Genomic DNA, 21,747 nt, shown 5'->3' on the forward strand with positions numbered 1-21,747 from the left:
AAACTTGTTCACGTAAACTGTTTGATCAGTATCTGGCAGCGGTTCCTGAATGATTTGCAGACAGAAAAAGTGGTTGGTATTAAATTGTGAACGGCTCTATGCTGTGTACAATTCCATTGTAAATACTTTGTTGTTTGTCCTAGTTTTAAGTTAAATTATTAGCAATACAATTTTTTTGTCAAATGTGTGTGTTTCTGTAAAAGTAAATGAGGGGAATAGTATAACGGGGTGTGTGTGTGAAGCCTAAAATCTTACTCTGTAATCCCTTACCCATAGGGGTAATCTTTGCCTGTGGGGCTAGGTTAAGGCAGGATGGGTGTGACACACAACCCCAGCAGGCCTTCTGTATGACTGTATCTCTCCTTTTTTTGGTGAAGGTTTGAGGTCCCTTAAGGATAGGCATCCCGGGTGCTTGCTCTGTTGTAGAGAAGAACGTCTTGGAGCAATGTTCTGTCTGTCACTCGTTCTCCAAGAATACAGTGTGAAAGCCACCTCCCTGAAGTGGTTCCTTCTAGAGAGACCAATGCAGGCTGCTTCAGCCACTGGGAGGGAGGCTACAACCTGGCCTCAGTTAGACCTATTAATTCTCCCCAGAGCTGTGATTCTATGCCACCCTCCCAGGTTCTGTCTGCTTTGTGGACCTATTATTCATCATTAGCCCAGACATCTGCTAGGCAGGTTCCTGTCCCCAGTAACTGATAAGCTGACACTGAAGGGTCACTAGCCTCATGATTAATCTCAGGTTCATTCATACAAGGGCCATAAACCTGAGGAGACTCTGGTACTAACTTCCAAGTCTGCACAGGTGCTGCCCTCTAATTTGGCAGACTACAGTAATCTTAGGCCTGGCCCTTCCTCACTGAGCCTGGGCCCAAATGCCTTGGAACCTGAACCATTGGCACCCAGGGTCTCTGTGATCACAGCCCCATCTACTTTCCACATTGTTATTGATTTCCTCTGTCTTACTCCCCCTCCCCCCCCCCTTTTGGCACCAAAACCATAGCTGGAGCCAACTGTTATCACTGCCCTGATACTAGAGTCCCCTCTCTGTGAGGGATTGAGGGTGGTGATATCCAAACCCCCAGCCATGTAGTCACCAATATACCAGATTAGAGAGGTAGCCTCTGTACCTTCATCCCTCCTCCCCCTTAGGTAACACAGTAGTCAGGAAGAAAGGGCTTATCCTATCTGGGCCTTCCCCCTGGCTATGTATCCTCCCCTCAACATTCTCACTACCCATAGCCTTACTGGACATGCTGGGTTGTGCCGCCATGTTGCTTGCATCAAGTCTCAGGGGATCACCCTTTCCAAAGAGACCAATTATATCATCACAGACAAGCCCATTGGTACAACCACAGATATTTGAAAAGCAAGAGAGTGAGGAAGTACTTCATTACAGGCTGTGGTGGATGTATCTAGTGCAAGCTTGCACCGTTGCCATGAAGAGGTGTTATGCTATTCCTAAGCATTGCTCATAATTTTTAAAGGCAAAACAGCTGCCTTAGTTGCTTCTGAAGCCAGGGGGAGAGTCAATCAACATTTCCTTCCTCCCTTGCTACTCTAGCTATTTAAATATACTTATAGGCATTCTGAAATCCAGCCACTGTCTACTCTGTAACAGAGCACACATTGCACTTCTTTATTCCCTTTGGAGGCCTTCCAAGTGTTTTACCGTAATTGGGATATATTAGCTAAATTTTGTAGATATGAAAACTGAGGCATAAAAAGTTTTAAGCGCCTTATCCCATGTCCCACAGTGTAATCCTGATAAAGTTGCTGAATGGCTGTACAGAACTTTGTGAAACCAACATAAAATATCTTACTCTCAATAACTATTCACAATCAAGTGTTTCATTCAGCATTACTTTTTCCCAAAGCAAGCACGAGCATCCACATATTGCAATTACTTTACTTCAGAACTTATCTAACTTTGGTCCATGACCATGGAAGGCTGCTTGCTGGTAGACAGCAGAGCTGACAGACCATGTGGCAATGGCTCTACGAGTTAGAAATACATAAATATTTTTTCCATGACACTAGTTACCAGAGCTGGTGAGTTCCCAACTCTATTAAGTCTGAGAGCTCCCTCCCCCACACACATCGGCATCTGTACTGGATAGCTTGCTTTCAAAAGGTACAAACAGCAGGGAGATAGAGTACAGTGATGCTACAGTTTGTACGTGTAAATGATGGTGAATTGGCTATATGATTTTGAACCACAAAAGTATAGGCCACACTGGAATATAGGCTATCAGAAAGAGAATTACCCTAGACAATTACGTACAAGAATAAAAAGCCTTCTGCTCCAGAGTTCTTCACCACCACAGGTGAAATACATGATTTAAGACTCAAAGGCCTTATCAGAAAACAACTTTAATCAAAATATCTTACATGCAAGATGCAATGGATACATAGTTGGTAAGCAGGGTGGTATAAACATGTACTTACAGCATGTTTTTACATATGTACATTAGTCTGATTCAAAATGATTTTTCATCATTTATTTTTGAGCACCCAAAAGCTTCACAAACACTCCCTATTCAAGAGCTTACAGTCTAAACACAAAATGCACCAAATGAAAACAAATTGAGAGCAGCAGGTAACAAGTTATAGTAACATCCCACGGTAATTCACACCAGTTGTACAGTTAGTGTTAATTTTCCATGGTCAGCAACCCTCTTAATCCACATTTCCCCACCATCCTCCCACCAATAGGTGTCTGTCAGCAGTGAACTCCAGCCCCTCAGCTTAGGCCTGCTCCACCCATTCCCTTCTAAGAATCATCTCTCTTCCCCTCAATGGAAGAGCTCAAAAGGCTCTGAGGGCTGGAAAGTAAAAGTTATCTGTTGGCTGTTCCAGCAGCAGCAGTGTCTGTCTCTACTCCCATAGCCAGCACCAGTCACAAGGGGGAAGGCTCCATTCCAATAGAGAGTCCAGGGAGAGGAAACAGTGCATGTGCTTGGACCTTGTGCCATAGGACTTTCCTCCCATTTCTCTTGGTAAGAGAAAGAAGTTCCCCTCCTGGCCTGTTCTTTCTACTCTCCCACCATAAAGGTTATGACAGTTTCAGTCTCTATCCTTGCCTAGCAGCAGCCACCTACCCTGTGAGGAGGCTCTATAGCCCATGAGGTGCCAAGGAGAGTGGCAATACTTAGACCCCCATACTTGTTTGACTGGTACCAACTGTCACATAATTAAGGGTTCAGCTCATAGGAGGCTTACATATCACATTTTTAAAAACACCATGGAACAATTGCCCATATCAACATGTATAGTACTATGAAAATGCTACCACTGTATTTATTACTATGAGGTACATGTATGGACCTTGTCTGAGTGTCAGGTTAGTTTGCACTGTTTGGTTGTTCCTTGGGTCAAGCAACAGGAGCAGAGTTAGGTAAGGTTTTTTTTATGTCCTAAGTCTGTGCATCCCCACAGTTTTCAGTTTAGCAACTTTTTTCATTTTAAATATTCAGTTTAACTTTTGCATTATGAGGAAGCCACAATGTTCTAATGCATTTCTAGTGTTCCTATCTGCATGATATGTGCCTTTTTATAATGTATAGGGGTGAGAATTCTTCTTGATTTTTCAGCATTAGACATTCAGAGCTTGTTTTGTCCTGGAAGGCACTAATAACCAGAAAACTAGTCAAATGAGGACAATAATATCAGGAGTTGAGGGAAAGTTATCAACTAAAACAAGAAGCATTAGTAAAACTCTATAAATCTTTTGTTTGCAGAACCTCTTCAGTTTCCATGACCAACATTTTGGAGAAAGGAAGCCCTGGGTAGTGGGTGTTTAAATAATTAAATATTATTTCCAGTAAGGTATGGATATAATGTACATAATATATAATATATTATGTATAATGTACATCCTTAGACATCCCAAATATTCCCCAACATAACCAGGAAAGACTAGACTTGTTATTGCTAAAATGAAAGTGTAAGCAAAAAAAAAATGTTTAAGTTAAGAAAGCTTTCAGGCCTTCTTTATGATGGAAAAAAAAATCGAGCAAATCCAACTTTTAAAAATCTTTGCAAGTCACCTTTAAGCATTTGCACCCAAATAATTAGATACATATTACTTATGTGAAGTGTTATTTTCTTCCCTTCCCCCCAGACCAGGACGGAATTGTTCTCCAGAAGCAACTAATGCTTCCCTGCAAATCAAAAACTGACAAGATAAATTTAAAAAGCTCCTTCCCACCCAAACTGTATTAGGAAACTGACCTAAAACTTTTAGTATGTTTTCTAATGCTAGATATAGGTAACAGTAGGAATCAATACTCAAAAGTAAATACAGGTCTTACATATTTTTATTTTTAGTAAACTTGATACTGGTTTACAATAATCGACAACTGGTCTTTAAATCTGTTTTTTTTCCATTTCTTTTAAAGGTCAAGAAGAGCCTTTCAGTGGCTACAAATACATTAAGTGGGCAAGGAAAATGGTTCTTAAACCATTTTAATCCTAAAATTTAATATGGTTTTATGTTGATTGTACAAATCTATTCAGATGTTGGTATCTGGTTAGAAAGTATCTTGTCAAAAAAAGGAGTAGTACACTGAACATGCAGCTTGCTAAAGCCTAGAGAAGCATCAGGAATGCTAAGTGAATAAATTTATATTTTTGAGTATTTAAAAAGAAGGAGGTGACATTTGTCCTGCATTGAAAGTAGTTTTAATTGATTTGATTCAACACAACTCATTTGCTTACCCTCTTTTTTATCCTATTCTGAATTATACAAACAGGGTTCAGTTCATGTGTACTTTTATAGAAATCAGATTAGATTCATACATCTGTAACAAAATAATCTCTTAATCAGTTAAAAACACCTATAAAAAGGTATGATAATCTAACTTTTCTTTTTTTAAAACATCCTCATCTTTCTTAAATATATTTGGACTTCCTATTAGTGTAGAAAAAGGGAAAGGGGAAGCTATGTCATGCAAATGTTATGAACAATCAGACAAAACGCTCAGTAAGAAATTTATAATCAAAATGACAGGCATGTGAACTTTTTTCCAATAATCAGTTTAGCTTCCTTCTTTATAAAGGTACATACAAGCCGGGATACAAGGTAAGTTCCCTTAAAGTAAATAAATTCCTTCTTTAAAGGCCCGGAACAAATGCCATGCAAATGTTAGTCTTATTTCCACTTTAAATCACATATTAATGCTATATGATCTGAGGGATGAGACACACTTGGCAAGGCCTGATGGGTGGTAACTTCTTCATGACTTGGCAATGGAATTACTTGTTCAACCTCTAAAGCATTTATGTCAATGAATATGTAGTCCAGGCATCCATGAAACCCACCAACATAATTTGTATAAGCAGGTTCTCCACAAGCACTTTGCAGTTTGAAAGGATGAGTTAGAGACATATTGCATCTTTCTTCTTCTCCATTAGAGACCCAGTCTTCATGATCCTCAGCAACACTGCCACTGTTGATAAACCTATACATTCCAGTTGAAGGTGTACTATTAAAATCACCGCAGAATATGACAGGTATGCCAGGATACAGATCACATGTAACATGCCTAATATGAGACAAAGCTACAGCAATTTGGATGAGACGGATGTTTCCACCTACGAACATAAAAGCATGTTAATTAAGTATTCTATTTATTCAGTAGTTTCAAATGAGTTTTATAAACCACTGCTGACTGATAGTTTGCAGCAATATACATTTTAAAACTGTTAGCAAGGCTTCAACTTCGGTGCATGATTATAGGGACTGTGCACCTTTAAAAACATACCCCTGCAATTTTCCCTCCCAAGTAAGAGTGAATCTAGAGAAACCAAATACCTTCTTTGCTAAGGATTGAGCAGGGGCCTTTTTCACCCTTGCTCAGTTAATCCCCGGCCTAATAGGGCACTGGCTTCACCCCACCATCTCAGTGGCTTTTTTCTGCCCCTACATCCTTTAGGACAGGGGTGGGCAAACTTTTTGGCCCGAGGACCACATCAGGGTTGCAAAATTGTATGGAGGACCAAGTAGGGAAGGCTGTGCTTCCGCAAACAGCCTGCCCCTCCTCCACCCACCCCCCCCACTTCCTACCCCCCTCAGAATCCCCGCCATCCAACCCCCCTGCTTCTTGTCTGCTGACCGCCCCCTCCCAGGAACCCCCATCCCTAACTGCCTCCCCAGAACCCCAGGCCTTATCCAACAACTCCCTGTTCCCTGTCTGTCCCCCCGGGACCTTCTGCCCCTTACCCAACCCCCCCGCTCCCTGCTCCCTTACCATGACACTCAGAGCAGCATGACTGGCAGTTGTGTCGCCTGGCTGCAGCGAGCCACACTGCAATGCTACCCAGCAGGAGCTCACAGCCCTACCGCCCAGAGTGCTGCTGGCGCAGCGAGCTGAGGCTGTGGGGGTGGGGGAACAGCAGGGGAGGGGCCAGGAGTTCAGGGGCCGGGCATGACAGTCCCAGGGGCAGGATGTGGCCCGCGGGCTGTAGTTTGCCCACCTCTGCTTTAGGAACACCAAGAAACAGGAAGTAATCTCCCCTCCTAGTTCTTGCGCCTAGAAGGGAGACGTGGTTTGAGGGGCCCAATTTGCTCCCTCTGCTGTCAATACCACAACATCAGTTACATTGAGTACAGAGGGAGTCGCACTCTGTAAACCCATCTATATTAGCAAATTACAGATTGGGGGTGGAATGTGGAATACAATAATTTTTGCTTTAGCTATATTCTGAACATTCCTAAACAAGCAAGACTACACTCTATCACGATATAACATAATCCTCCAATCCAGTTGGTGCAGCAGTTAAAGATCCCATTATGAGAAGGAATGAACTAAGGAAATCCTCATCTCCATAAGGAAAAATGAGGAATTGTAAGAAGTAGGGAGAAATCCTTCCATTCAGAAAAGTGTGAAATGCAAATTCTAGTTGTGTAGGAAAAATGCTACTAAATCTAGCTAATAATATAGACATATATAACATCAGTAAAGTTACCTTTTGGATGCCAGTATAGATGAGTATTAGCTATACAAATCTTCCTTGAAGGATCATTCGTAGACTGAAGAACTGAAACCTGCACGAAACAGCACTCTTTTACAAAATGTTAAATCAGAAAATGCTTTACAGGCCTCAAAGAGCCTATGTAGAATTATGAATTATTAGTGATTAATCAACTTGTACCTTGGTGACAATACAATTCACATTTTTATACATCTCTTTCTACACATTATTTTGAATGTTAAAGTCAAATATTATAAGCAATAAACAGTTTTTGAAAAACAGTGTACCTGACAGGAAATAGCCCATGTACACTAACTACACATACCATTATAAAATTTCTCCCCCACAAAAAGCCATGACCCGTGACAATTATAGTACTTTGTCAGTTCTAGAACTAGTAAAACAAGTGTTTCTAAAATAAGTCATTTGACAAATTCCAGCGAAATTAATGTATTTGCCAAATACTATTTTAACCAGCCCTGTCTGTCAAGTCTCCTGCTTTTGCTATACTTTTTCTTCTGCATTTCACTCTCTTTCTTGTAAAAGATCTTGGTGGAGCTTTTCCCAAGTTTTTTCCTTCTCCATTCTTCCACCCCCTCTGCAGCAACAACACTTGAGTTGTTTCTCTGCACTGAGGAAGCCACTAGTTGGGAAGTCAGCAATCTAAAACTTTTGTTTAAAAAAAAGTTAGTTATCAGGCACCAGGAAAAGTTTGTACTCACACTGGCCCTTGGGGTAAGTAGATTTTTCAAGCCTTGTAAATGAGATTATATTTGTCACTGCCACAAGACTCCATGTCAGTTACTGGGATTTCTGACCTGGGCTGTGATCCTGCAAACACTTATGTGGATGCTTAACTTTAATTATGAGAGTAGTCAATGGGTCTACAAACATGAAAAGTTAAGCACGTGCATAAATATTTGCAGGATTGGGGCCTTAATTTTCTTAATGTCACAAACAGTGCAGTCACTATCTCACATGCACACCCCACTTGTATGTCTACAGTGTTTCAAAATCAGATAACCAATGCCTCCAAAGTTTATTAAAATTCAGAATAAAAATATTTTCTAAACTAAAATCAGATCTGATACTTTAGAAGATCTGACACACTCCAATGTTGTGTTATATCACTCTTAAGAATTCACTTTAAAATGGTTTGAAGACAGAAAGAAACCAAAGAAAATGAATACATCATTTAAAACTGGCAGGATCATTTTTAATCAAGCCCACATTCTAAAGGGCAGAAAACAGGGGAAGAGAGCCGACACTGGCCCCGTGTACCCAGTTGGGTGAATGGCAAAGACTCTGACACTACCACCTATCAAAACACATTTCCTTGTTTTACACATTAAGCAGTGTGACATTCTGCCTGATTCTCAAAACCCTCCATAACCTAGGGCTTGTCTTACACTTACCGGGGGATCCACGTGCAGCGACTGATGCATCGGCAGTTGATTTACTCGAGAAGAGTAGGGGGAGTCAATGGGAGAGCATCTCCTGTCGACATCATGTAGTGTGGTCACCGCGGTAAGTAAGATCTAAGCTACATTGATTTGAGGTACGCTACTCACGTAACACAAACTGCCTAGCTTAGATTGAATTTCCCCTCTAGTGTAGACAAGGGCTTGCTCCAGCATAGACAGACTCTATGGCTATGTCTACACTACCACGGTAAGTCGACCTATGCTAGGCAACTCCAGCTACGTGAATAACGTAGCTGAAGTCGACGTACCTTAGGCTGAGTTACCGCGGGGTCTACACCGTGGGGGGGTCAATGGGGGAAACTCTCCCGTTGACGTACCTTACTCTTCTCCTTGGGCGTCGAGTACAGGGGTCGACTGGAGAACGATCTGCTATCAATTTGGCGGGTCTTCAGTAGACCCGCTAAATCAACCACCCATGGATCCATCACAGAACATGGACCCCAGCTGTAGTGTAGACATAGCGTATGGTTCCTACCCTACTCACAATCACAACTCTGCCTGCCTGAGAACCTTTTACTCTATTACTGCTCTGTCCCTTCTTTTTCCTTCTACCAGTAGTTCTATAGTGAACCTCCTCCTAAACAGTGACAGTGCCTCCCACTGGCTCTGCAGCCCGATTTCCTGGGGGTTGGACACACCAATTTGTGGGGCAGAGCTGCTGTACAAACGGCTGGTACCTGCAGCACAGAAGATCTCTGCAGCACCTTCTCCTGGGCTAAGCGGTAGGGGGCTAGCTTGTCCCGCAGCTCCTTGTGTAGTGGGTCGGAGACCAGGGCCTCATTGAAGGCGATATCGTGCTCGCTAAGCAGGCTGAACTTATCCCTGCGGTAGAAAGTGGCCAAGCCTTCATGCTGCTTCTCCTTGATCCTGAAGAGCCCCTCGAGGCCGAAAGCGTCCAGCGCCGGGGCCAAGCTATCGGCGAAGACGGACTTGTCCACCTCCTGCAAGCAGATGAGATCGGCGCTGTAGCCGGCCAGCTCCTTCTTGAGCAGGTTCTGCCGGTAGTCGAGCTCCAGCGCGTAGGGCGCGCAGTAGGGGTAGAGCACGGTCCGCGAGTGCTCGGTCTGAGCATAGATGTCGGCCAGAACGTTGTAGGAGACGGTGCGGATTAAGCCTTCCCCGGACACCTTCTTGGTGTAGAGGTGCCGGGAGTCGAAGGTACAGGCGCCGGGCCCGGCCTCCACGGGGCCGCTGCTTTCCACCTCCCGGGGGAGCCCGTAGCGCTGCTGGCTGTTGCCCGGGGTGCAGTGAAGCTTGAGGCGCAGTCCGATGTGCGCGTTGGTCGGCGTGAAGACGCGGTCCCGGACCGGGGCTTCTACCCAGATGTCGCTCCCCGGGGAGGGCTCGTCCCCGCCGCCCCCTGGCTGCTCCCGGTACCAGCGGAAGAGACAGTGCTGGGGCGCGCCGAATTCGGTGTGGATCTTGGGGCAGACGGGGAAGCCGGCGAGCAGCGAGCGAGGCAGCTGGAGCTCGATGACTGACGGCGGGTTCCGCTCCACCTGGTACTTGACTTCGCCGATCTGCAGCACGGCGCCGTCCTGCCAGGCCTCGGCATTGGACACGTCTTCAGCCACGGACTCCCCGTCCCGCGAGAAGAGGCGCACGGCGAGCGGCGCCGTCGGCACCGGCTCCCCGGCCGGGCCCGCCTCCGCCCGCGCTTTCTTGCTCTTCTTGGCCGCCTTGGCGTGGCCCTTGCCGGCGTTGGTGGCGATGCGGGCCAACGCCCGGCCTAGCGGCTCCGTCTGGTCCCGCTGCATGTGCTTGGCGCTCCCGTCACACAGCACGAACCACAGGCTCATCTTAGGCTCCGACGGGACGCAGCGCACGACAGCCCGCTCCATGTGGCCAGGCGGGTCTCCGCAGGCAGGGCCGGGGGGAACCGCGCCGCCGCCGCCGCGGCTAAGGAAAGCGGCCGATCGGCAGCGGAGCCTCGTCGGGCCGGCAGCGGCTCGTAGCTCCCCCCACAGAAGGCTCCACATGAACCAGCCCGCCCGGCATCCACCATTCATCGGCCGCCGCTGCGTTCCGGCTCCGGGCAGCGCGCGCCAAGACAGCCTCACATTGGTGACAGCACATTCGCTTGTAATTGCCTGGAAACCCGCGCTGGGGCAAAAGGAGACGAGCTGAGCGGCGCGTCGCAAGTGCTGATGGGTACTGGGGTAGTCATATACCGGAAATGACGAAAGGGAAGGCCCAACCGTGGGATATGCATTTGTCTTTGGAGGTAGTCGTGGGCATAGGCCGGAAGTGCTGACTATTTACTTCCTGTAGAAAGAGGTAGAAAAGCTCGGGGGAAGTGAGAAGCATCTAGTGCTGATCCTGCCGAGCGCGTACCGCGGCTGGAGGTTGGGTGGGAGCAGGCAGCCTGGGGTCATGGGCGCCCCTTTGTAGCTCTCGGAGCTTTATCTAAGTGGTTTCCTTGGAGAAAATAATCTGTGTCCTTTGCAGGTCTCTAGGGAGTTACCCCTTCTCCCTCCCCTGAGATGTCAGGCCTTAGTGGGGGCCATGCCTATGATCAGTTCTCTTCAGTCCCTTTTTCCAGGGCTAAGCAGCTGGGACAGTTTGGGTGAAGTAGATAAACGAAACACTAAGTATCTCTGATATTAACAGCAAAATTCTGCACCCCCAGGAGGAGATCCTTTAAACACTTCCTAAAATGAGCCCCCAAGAAGGGATTCACTCTCCCAAATTAGTGAGATGTGAAAAGAGGAAGACTTGTCTCCTGAAAAAATTCAGACTTTTATAAGTTTCAGAGTAACATCTGTGTTAGTCTGTATTTGCAAAAAGAAAAGGAGTACTTGTGGCACCTTAGAGACTAACCAATTTATTTGAGCATGAGCTTTCATGAGCTACAGTTCACTTCATTGGATGCATACTGTGGAAAATACAAAAGATGTTTTTATACACATAAACCATGAAAAAATGTGTGTTTATCACTACAAAGGGTTTTCTCTCCCCCCACCCCACTCTCCCCACTTTTTATAGGTTTCAGAGTAGCAGCTGTAAAGCATTCTTTAGCATAACACACCGTACATGTTATTGATGCCTGAGGTTTGGATTTATTTTCTACTTATCTGGTTCAGAATGTTTCATGTTTATTGAAAGAAAGATAAAAATAGAACAGTTCAATCACTTAAAGATGTGATATCTGTAAAAAGAGCCATTTTAGAAAAGTGTCAGTCAGTTGTAATGTTGAATTTAGCTATTCATAATTACGACTAAGACCTCAGTCCTGTAGCTGCCTCTGTGTGATCATTAAAGTCTGCTCACAAAGAGGCATTGGAAGGTCAAGAAGACCTTGGGTAAGTCATTTCAGTTATCTGTGCCTTAGTTTACCTATTTGTAAAATAAGAGGGAATGATCCTGAGCTCCTTGGTAAAGTGCTTTGAGATCTAATAATGAAAAGCACTGTAGGAACTAGATATTACTATTGTTATCATAGTGGGGCCTTGGTAAGTCTCATCACTTCCCTAGATCAAAGGTCTAGTTTTTGATTTTGTTACTGCTAACTTCCCCAGTAAAATTAAGTACAGGAGTCGTATCTGTTGTAGTTATACAGCAACCCCACAATCTTTCTTTTTTGATGAATTTATTCTCACAATGATCCAGTGAGATAGGAAAGTACTGTTATCCCTATTGTATTGATAGAAAACTGAGGCACAGATCCTCAAAGATATTTAGGTACCTAATTCCCATTGGTCAATGGGAGTTAGGTGACTAAATAATGTTGAGAGTCTGGGACAGAGACTTATGCCTTGCCTACAGTAGATAGGGTTTGCCTGTATAACTTTTACCAATTTCCTAAGTAAAATAAGGACTTTTTTTGCCACTGAATCTACTCTAGGGCTTTTGCTGACATAGCTATTTTGGTTAAAGCTGTGCTTTTTTTTATGCTTCTAACCAACGTATTCTGGCAGAATCCTTAAATGTAAACCAGGTTTAAGTGGTTTGACCATGGTCATGCAATAGGATTGTAGCACAGCAGGAAACTGAACTTAGCTTTTCTAAGTCCCAGGTTAGCACCGTAGTGACTGGATCATCCTTCTTGTCTGAATAAAAATAAAGCTGATTATGTATTTTATTAGAGTTAGTAGTAATATACTGTAATGCAAAGCTGAAAAAACTCTCAATACCCATATAAAATCCTGATGCAGCATTAAGTGAAACCTCACCCCTAGCACCTGTGTTAGCTTTAGGGATCCAGTCATTCAGTCATTGCAGGAATAGGGCTTGCATGCATAAATATTTGCAAGATCAGGTCCTAAAATTAAACTGTTTAAATACTGTTAAAGCCCATATCCTATAAATGAGATCAGGAGTGTGTGAAAATCATTTGCAGACTCCTAATATCTTGGGACCCAGATATCTAATATTTTGGTTCTTAATGATTAATTAATACATTTACACATGTATGGAGAAGGTACATTCTCTATGTCAGTTTAATCATTAGTGGTTTGTGCACTTCTCTACTATATACTCCAGTCTGAGTGCATTGAAACTTATTTGTCTGAACAGAGTTGAATATGTTGTGAAATCAACTGAATTACATAAAATAACAGTATTCTGTATGTAGGACACAGAGGTGGAAGTATATCCCCCAGAGTCCCAACAACAGTGACATGAGAAGAGCACAGAAGGCTGTACACAGGTTGTTCTCTCTCTAGATGAGGCTTCTTTAAGAATCTTTAGGTATAAAGGGGCTTTGCAGGCATGGGATCCAATGAAGTAGCTACAAACTTGGGGGTGGAAGAAGCTGCTGAAGCCCAATAATTTGCACGGAGCTGGCACATTCTCTATATACACTTGTTTAGCAAACAAAGTCACAGCTGGTGTTGGCAGAACAACTTGGACCCCTCCTCTGTGCATGTCTGATTCCGGTCCCCGCGGCGTTCCTCGTTGCCTCTCCCCTCACCGCCCCCGCCGGCTGAGATAACAAGCACGACGCGACCCCCTGCTGACTGAAGGGGGCGGGGCCGCTCGCTCTCTCCTCTCGGGCCGCCGCTGAGGGAACGGCCCTGCACTTGTCGCCATGGCAACCGCGTTGTTGACCCTGACGGGTAGCGCAGCCTTCGGAGGAGCAACGCGCTGCCGCCGCAGCCACCGCCCAGGCCCGCTCTGGTCCCGTTTGCCTCTGTCGGGACAACGAGCCCCCTGCCCCTTCTGGGTCCCGGGCAGCGGAGCGAGGTGAGGAGGGAGGGGGACAGGGATCACCCCCTCCTTCCTTTGCTGTGCCGCCCTCCCCGCGGCAGGGAGCGGGTGAGGGGCTGTTACAGGCTGACCTGCCCTCCCCAGGGCCTGGTGCTGGGGCAGCAGCGAGAGGGCCGTGCTGCCTTCCCGGTGGCAGGGGGCAAGGAGTGTTACAGACTTTTATCTGGGGGAAACATGAGAGGGGGAATAGGCGATGTTGGTTTTATATAAATGTGCTTTAATGGTAGCTTTGTGCATTTCCAGTTCTGCTTTTAAGCCTGAATTTGTGTTAGCCAAAGAACCTGCTCCATTATAGTCTAGCTTCTTTTACTGCTTGATCTTGCAATGAAAATGTAATCCTGCATTCATGTCATCAGTTATTTCTTCTCCCCTCCATAGCTTTTGTCTCTTTCCTATCTTCATTAGAATACTTGGGCCTTGAGTTACTATCCGAACACACCCATCACCATCCTGTGGCTTGGCTTTTGTGTTTTACAACATAAGCCTCAGTCTAGTCTATGTCCCTGAGTTTGGCTTTCACCAGGGTTTATCTCTAGGACCTCCTGTGTCTTAATTTCCTCTCCCTAGAGAGCCACTTTCACATCCTTTGGGTATGTCTATATTACAAAATTAGGTCAATTTTATAGAAGTCGATTTTTAGAAATTTATTTTATACAGTCATTGTGTATGTCCCCAATAAGCGTATTTAGGCGGCAGAGTGTGTCCTCAATACCGTGGCTAGCATCGACTTACGGAGCGGTGCACTGTGGGTAGCTATCCCACAGTTCCCGCAGTTTCCGCTGCCCATTGGAATTCTGGGTTAAGCTCCCAATGCCTGATGGGGCAAAAACATTGTCATGGGTGGTTTTGAGTACATGTCGTTAATCGCCCCTCCCTCTCTCCCTCCCTCCGTGAAAGCAACGGCAGACAATCATTTTGCGCCTTTTTTCCTGGGTTACCCATGCAGATGCCATACCACAGCAAGCATGCAGCCTGCTCAGCTCACTGCTGCTGTTGTGAGCATTGTAAACACCTCTTGCATTATCCTGGAGTATGTGCAAAATCGGGTTAAGAGACACCAGCCCAAGGACGATTGTGTTGAGGAAATGGACACAGGCGTTCCTGAAAGCACAGGCTGTGGCAATTGGGACATCGTGGCGGCAGTGGGGCTAGTTGATACAGTGGAACACCAATTCTGGCTCCAGCAAACAAGCACAGACTGGTGGGACCGCATAGTGTTGCAAGTATGGGATGATTCCTAGTGGCTGCGAAACTTTCATATGCGTAAGGCCACTTTCATGGAACTTTGTGAGTTGCTTTCCCCCGCCTGCAGCACAGGAATACCAAGATGAGATCTGCCCTGATAGTTGAGTAGCGAGTGGCAATAACCCTGTGGAAGCTTGCAACGCCTGACTGCTACTGGTCAGTCGGGAATCAATTTGGAGTGGGCAAGTCTACTGTGGGGACTGCTGTGATCCAAGTAGCCAGTGCAGTCACTGACGTTCTGCTGTCAAGGGTAGTGACTCTGGGAAATGTGCAGACATAGTGGATGGCTTTGCTGCAATGGGGTTCCCTAACTGTGGTGGGGCGATAGACGGAACGCATATCCCTATCTTGGCACTGGACCACCTTGCCAACCAGTACGTAAACTGCAAGGGGTACTTCTCAATGATGCTGCAAGCACTGGTTGATCACAAGGGACATTTCACCGACCTCAACGTGGGATGGCCGGGAAAGGTGCATGATGCTTGCATCTTTAGGAACTTCGGGCTGTTCGAGCAGTTGCAAGAAGGGACTTACTTCCCAGACCAGAAAATTACTGTTGGGGATGTTGAAGTGCCAATAGTTTCCTTGGGGACCCAGCCTACCCCTTGCTCCCATGGCTCATGAAGCTGTACACAGGCAACCTGGACAGTAGTAAGGAGCAGTTAAACTGTAGGCTGAGCAAGTGCAGAATGGTGGTAGAATGTGCCTTTGGACGTTTAAAAGCTCACTGGCGCTGTTGCTGACTAGGTTAGACCTCAGCGCAACCAACATTCCTATTGTAATTGCTGCTTGCTGTGTGCTCCATAATATCTGTGAGACTAAGGGGGAGATGTTTATGGCGGGGTGGGAGGTTGAGGCAAATCGCCTGGCGGCCGATTTTGAGCAGCCAGACACCAGGGCGATTAGAAGAGCACAGCTAGGCACACTGCGCATCAGAGAGGCTTTGAAAACCAGTTTCATGACTGGCCAGGCTATGGTGTGACAGTTGTATGTGTTTCTCCTTGCTGCAAACCCGCCCCCTTTGTTGATTTTAATTCTCTGTAAGCCAACCGCCCTCCACACTTCGATCACAGCTGGCAAAGGAAATAATGTAACTATTGTTTTGAAACCATGCATTATTTCTTTATTAATTAAAAAAAAAGTGAGATCACTGACAAGGTAGCCCAGGTGGGGTGGGGTGCGGGAGGAGGGAAGGACAAGACCACATTGCTACCAATCAAAACTTTTTGAATGACAGCCTTCTGTTGCTTAGGCCATACTCTGGAGTGGAATGGCTGGGTGCCCGGAGCCTCCCTCCCCGCGTTCTTGGGCATCTGGGTGAGGAGGCTATGGAACTTGGGGAGGAGGGCAGACAGTTATACAATGGATGCAGCAGGGGTCTGTGGTCTTGTTGGCTTTCCTGCAGCTCCAACAGATGCTTCATCATGTCCATTTGTTCCCCCATTAGCCTCAGCATTTCCTCCTGCCTCTGCTCTTCACGCTCACTTAATGCTTTCCTGGCCTCTGCCACTGAATGCCTCCATGCATTAAGCTGTGCCCTATCAGTACGGGAGGACTGCGTGAGCTCAGAAAACATGTCATTGCGAGTGCATTTTTTTCATCTTCTGATCTGCAATAACCTCAGGGATCAAGATGATAGGGGGAGCATAGAAACGTTTGCACCTGGGGGGAGATAAAAAGGGACAGTACAATTTAAGATGATATATTTCTGAGAACAAAAGGGAGACTCTTTCACAGTGAATCAAGCAAATTCACAGCAGACAGCACATGTGCTTTAGGTACAACGTCACATTTTGCCTTTTATATTGAGCGCCTGCCGGTATGGTGACACATCACAAACGGCTGGGCAACAGAATTCGGTTTCCAGGCAGCCATGGTAAGCCTTTTGGTACGTGGGGTTGGCTTCTTATGCCTTCATAACATGTGGGAATGGTTTCAAACTGCAGCGCCATCCTTTCCCATAGCAAGCAAGGCCAGTTGGGTTTGCCGTTTAAAAGGAGGGGCTGCGGTTTTTGGGTGGATGTACAGCGCACACCTCTCCCCACCCCACCACGTGGCTATTCTCTGGGATGATCCCTTCACCCCTCCCCCCGTCGCGTGAGAGCAGGCCCTGACCTTTGTCCTGACCCCCCCGCCCAGGGCAGATGGAGGGTCCGCAGCTCCTCACAGCTGCCTGGCCATGCAGCTCGTACCATGGTTGGGCTGCAGCTCTGAGATCCCGTCACCTGGCTGGAGCTGGGTAGGAGAGAGCCACACGAGTAGCTGTGGGGAGCCACAAACCCTTCACCTGCCCTGGGCGGTGGGCCTATGGGGCGGGGATATGGGCTGGGAGCTGCTCTCGGCCCCCCATCCTGGGCAGGTGAAGGGTCCATGGCTTACGGCCCACTCCAGCTTATAGCTTAGCTGCGGGCAGGGCCTGAGGCAGAAGGGGCGGGGCCTCTGGCAGAAGGGGAGAGGTGAGGGCCTTGGCCCCCCCACTTTTGGGAAGGCTGTGCCATCTCTGTGTTGGCTCCTTTTAGTAGAGACTCTTTTTGTCTTACTGAAAACCATCTGCAGTCATCCCTGTTGGTCAGAGGCCTCTTTTTAGAAACTTCCCATTATCTCATTAATTATTTTTTGAATTATTTTATTTCTTCTGGCCTTATCACTTACTATTATTCCTTTCACTTGCTAGTCAGGGCCTTTCTTTACAACACATATATGTTTCCTTAACCAAAATTAAGCTAACTTTAATTGTTTAATTTTATATTTATCCGCTACATAGCCAGAACCTTTTCATAGTCATCTTTGTGACCGTCTTCAATAAAGTCAAAGGATTTAAAGATCTACTGTGCCTGCTTCCCCACAGTGTAAATTAAAGATGATACCTGAATATCTTCAGTTTCTTTATGGATTTTTGTAGGAAATTGAAATCTTGCAAAACACTGCTTCCAGTCTGCCAATTGTGAAGGTTAGGCAAAGCTGAAGTTTGGTATGGGTGAGAGGGTGGGTGATGGGGAAAGAGCTGAGAGGAGTTAATGCACTAGCCTCTGTCTGAGCAAAGAGAAGAGAGTTTGTTAATTTCTCAGCCCTCTACCTGGCATGCTGTCTGGAGTGGCTCACAATTGTGAATGCCTATCTATTCAGGACAGACTGTCCGAAAACAAGGGCAGACACCCCAAACTGGTGGTATATTCTATTATTAGATTTCACCAAGCCAGAAACAAATGTGAACTCCTGGGTCACTATACCAGTCTTACCATGTTTCAGAGGAGCAGCCGTGTTAGTCTGTCTCCACAAAAAGAAAAGGAGGACTTGTGGCACCTTAGAGACTAACAGATTACCATGTCTTACCATGGCGTCACAGACAGTCCCCTTAGACTTTCCACTCTATTGTGTCACCCAGACAAACTGAACTTTGTGATAAAAGATTACTTAAACCTAAAATCACACCATATCAGGTTTCTCCCAGTCCCAAAAGACCAGTCACTCACCCCAAATCAACTGGTACTCCAGATCTTACACCAAAGACAACACTGGCAGCCAATTCTGTAGCAAACTAACTATAGGTTTGTTAGCTAAGAAAAAAGAATGAGAGATTAAAGCAGGTAAAATATAATTACAGGTAAATCACAGTTTGTAACTCCAAATGGTGGCAGTGATGTAATAAACTGCTAGTTTTCCAAAAGTCTTTTCCTGGGCTACTCACATTAACTCTGGGGATCTCTGTCTTCTTGTTCAGTTTTTCTGCTCTGTTAGAATCCTTACAGTCCAGAGATGAAGGATCTTTTAATGAATTCATATTTATTGCTCTTTTATACTGTATAAATTGGTTAGTCTCTAAGGTGCCACAAGTACTCCTTTTCTTTGTACCCACATGGGCTTTTTCTTCGATGACTGATAGTGAGGAATGCATTCAGAGTCTTTGCCCTGGATCATCACACACAATGATCATTTGCTTTGAAATTAGCATTTTCTGTTTAAGTCCTTATGTTCTTCATTAGCATTTCACAAGATTTCTTTGATGGGTAATTTAGTTACACTAAATGTTTGCTAAAAGAAAAGGAGTACTTGTAGCACCTTAGAGACTAACCAATTTATTTGAGCATGAGCTTTCGTGAGCTACAGCTCACTTCATCAGATCTGATACATCTGATCATCTGATCAGCCTTGGAGCACCCACAGAGTCGGCGCCTATGTTTCCATTGTAGAAGCCTGTGTTGCTTTGGTGTCTAGATTGTGGAAATTATTGTGACTAACCCATTCTATTTCTCATGCAAGTACAATTTAATATAGTAATCTATTAAATTTTTCTTGTTTTATTATGCATTTAGATGTCGTTGTCAAATAAATTGACACCACCCACTGATAAAGAGACTTTGAACAATCGCTTGCCACCTATAGTTTTACCTACGTCATCGACAGCTGGTGTCTCAGCATCACACAATAAACTATTGAAATACCGAAGATTCAAGGAACAGCAAAAGACGCTTAATCAGATAGTGTGAGTTTTGTATAATTCAGCCAATAAGTTACGTTCAGATTCAGATTAAAGGGTCACTGTATTCCTAGGCAGCTGAGAGGTTTTAATAATCTTTTTTTCTTTCTTAGAGTTTTATGATGATGGTACTCATTACCATCAAAGTGTCTTCCATGTAAAATCAATAGCGAGGTCCCTAATGGGCTTCATGGAGTCTCTCTGACACTTTATAGGGTCAAAATTCTGTTTGGGGTAGCTTGAGGGGTTTTCTTTGTGGAGTGGAAGGGTTGGGAATGAGTGTCAGTTATGTTGGAAAGATTTTCTCAAAAAAGAAGGTTTTGCACTGTTAACTAAAGATGGCCAGACTCTGGATTAGCCTGAACTCCTCTAGAAGATTGTTCTGTAGCTGAGTCCCCGCAAGAGAGAAAACTCTGGTCCCAGCTCTGGCATGCTTCGTTCTGGGCTTAGTGATTTGCATTGTCCCAGAGGAGTGTTGTGGTGATTCATAGATAAGGCAATGATTTAGTCACAGGTATTTTTAATAAAAGTCATGGGCAGTCATGGGCAATAAACAAAAATTCACTGCCTGTGACCTGTCCATTACTTACACTATAAATATCCCAGACTAAATCTTGGGCAAAAGGGTCGCTGCTAGGGAGGGTGTTGCTGAGGTGGGGCGGGGTCCACAGCACTAGCTGCCGGGGTCCACTGCCGACTGGCAGCTGCTCCGGTGCCCCATGACCGCTGCCAGGTACTGCTAACCTCTGCTGCTCCAGCCGTTCCAGGACCGCTGCTGGGGGCTGTCGACAGCAGCTGCTCCGGCCACCCAGGGACCCCTGCCGGGGGCCGCCGATAGCAGCTGCTCCGACCACCCGGGGACCGCTGACGGGGGCCCTCAACAGCAGCTGCTATGGCCACCAGGGGCTGCCGACAGTGGCTGCTATAGCTGCTCCGGGACTGGTGCCGGGGGCTGCCAAGCAGTGGCTACTCTGGCCGCCCCAAGGATCACTACTCGGGTGGTCCCCGGGGCCAGCCGCTCCGGCCGCTGCTCAGGGCTGCCTGAACAGTGGCTGGTGTGGCTGGCCCGGGGCCACTCCAGCAGTGGCTGGTGTGACTGGCCTCAGTGCTACCTGAGCAGCTGGCCCTGGGGTCAGCCACACTGGCTGCTGTAGAAGTCATAAAGGTCACAGAAAGTCATGGAATCCGTGACTTCCGCAACCTCCGTGACAGACACAGAACCCTATTCATAGATTGATATACATTAATATTATACACAAATAATTCTTTACAAGTCCTGTGTATGAACAAGCATTTACAAAGACATTAGAAGGAGTAATTCATGTAATTTTTGTAGGTCTGAGTGGTAACCAAATTAACATGGAAATCTATTGCTAAGTTTTATTTGAAAATTATTAATTGCACTATCTTTTAAATTACTGCATTTCTTTTTCTGCAACTTCTTAAGGATGTATGATTGCCCTGTTGGTATAAATGCAAGGATTATGTGGGCTAAGAATACACCTATCAGGTTACCCTGGGAGTAGTGTTGGCATTGAAAGCGTGCGTGTTTGCTTGCTTGATCAAAGATAAAGCGGTGCAAAGAAAGCAATCTAACCTAGGTCTATAGGGTTAAGAAGCATAGACAAAATACATCACGGCCTCAAGATGATTGAATGGAGACTAAGGCCCCAGTCTAGCAAAGGCTTTAGCATATGCTTAATTTAGCATGTGAGTCTCATTGATGTCAATGGTATTACTAACATATTTAAACTTAAGCACTGTGTAAGTCTTTGTAGGATTGGAGCCATGTTGGTGAAATGTGGTGACAGTACTCAGTTGCATGGATAACGCTAATGTATCTCTCTTAAAAGTATGAGTCATGAGGTAATTTTGTGCACTGCATGCGCGTACATGTTCACACTTTGAAACATTTTTATTTTTACACAAACTATAGTTAAGAAATATATTTCCCCTCCCCCCATTTTCTTTGGAAGTAATTTGATTCCAAAATAGATAAAATAAGGCCTGGATTTTGCAGTCTGGCCCATGCAGGGGGAATTCCTGCATTCGTTCAGAGTCCTATTGCCTTCAGTGGAGCTGAATGCCAGATTGCAAGTGTAAGGGCAGATTGCAGGATCAAGGCCTAAGAATAGTTTAGCACAAGGGAATTGGATTAATACTGAGGAAAAGAGAAGCAATGGTATTTTTATTAATAGCAATAAAAATCAGTTATACAAAGTCATATATTTACATGGTGCCTTACAAGCAGAAAGCAAGGTACCTTGCCCTGGATGTCTTTCAGTCTATCTCAATACAAGCTTAACAAATACAAAATTAAACCGCTGCATTTTTAGTTCTTAACATCTGAAGCCAAAT

The 21,747-nt window shown here is 45.4% G+C and overlaps 2 protein-coding genes across 11 annotated transcripts in view; one reads left to right on the forward strand and one right to left on the reverse strand.

Moving 5' to 3' along the window:
- Positions 1–2,357: 2,357 nt before the first annotated feature.
- On the reverse strand, positions 2,358–10,618 carry PDE12 (phosphodiesterase 12). Its single transcript, XM_048856803.2, has 3 exons — positions 9,137–10,618; positions 6,970–7,048; positions 2,358–5,595 (listed from the first exon to the last, which is right to left on the reverse strand). Exons 1-3 carry the CDS (start codon positions 10,466–10,468, stop codon positions 5,153–5,155), a joined length of 1,854 nt encoding a protein of 617 aa, XP_048712760.2. The 5' UTR covers positions 10,469–10,618; the 3' UTR covers positions 2,358–5,152.
- A 2,201-nt stretch (positions 10,619–12,819) lies between these two features.
- DNAH12 (dynein axonemal heavy chain 12) overlaps positions 12,820–21,747 on the forward strand; it is a 177,429-nt gene continuing 168,501 nt past the window's right edge. For 2 of the 10 annotated variants that reach the window (XM_075130315.1, XM_075130316.1), the window contains exons 1-2: positions 12,822–13,643; positions 19,226–19,395. In XM_075130315.1, the coding sequence (XP_074986416.1) occupies positions 19,226–19,395 (170 nt within the window). In that variant the 5' untranslated portion in view covers positions 12,822–13,643. Of the gene's footprint in view, positions 13,644–14,613; positions 17,863–19,225; positions 19,396–21,747 lie in introns of all 10 variants that reach the window. The other 8 variants (XM_048856794.2, XM_048856797.2, XM_048856795.2 and 5 more) reach the window with 7 other exon arrangements.

The sequence above is a fragment of the Caretta caretta genome, chromosome 7, assembly GCF_965140235.1.
Source record: "Caretta caretta isolate rCarCar2 chromosome 7, rCarCar1.hap1, whole genome shotgun sequence".
Lineage (NCBI taxonomy): Eukaryota > Metazoa > Chordata > Testudines > Cheloniidae > Caretta > Caretta caretta.

Bases quoted from the DNA above. Each gene is read 5' to 3' on its own strand.
- PDE12 (XM_048856803.2), bottom strand. From the start codon at position 10,468: ATGAATGGTGGATGCCGGGCGGGCTGGTTCATGTGGAGCCTTCTGTGG. The intron at 7,049-9,136 runs GTACCAGCCGTT...TGTTTCGTGCAG, and splicing joins AGAGATCTTCTGTGCTGCAG to GTTTCAGTTCTTCAGTCTAC. The intron at 5,596-6,969 runs GTAACTTTACTG...TTATGTTCGTAG, and splicing joins TCTATACTGGCATCCAAAAG to GTGGAAACATCCGTCTCATC.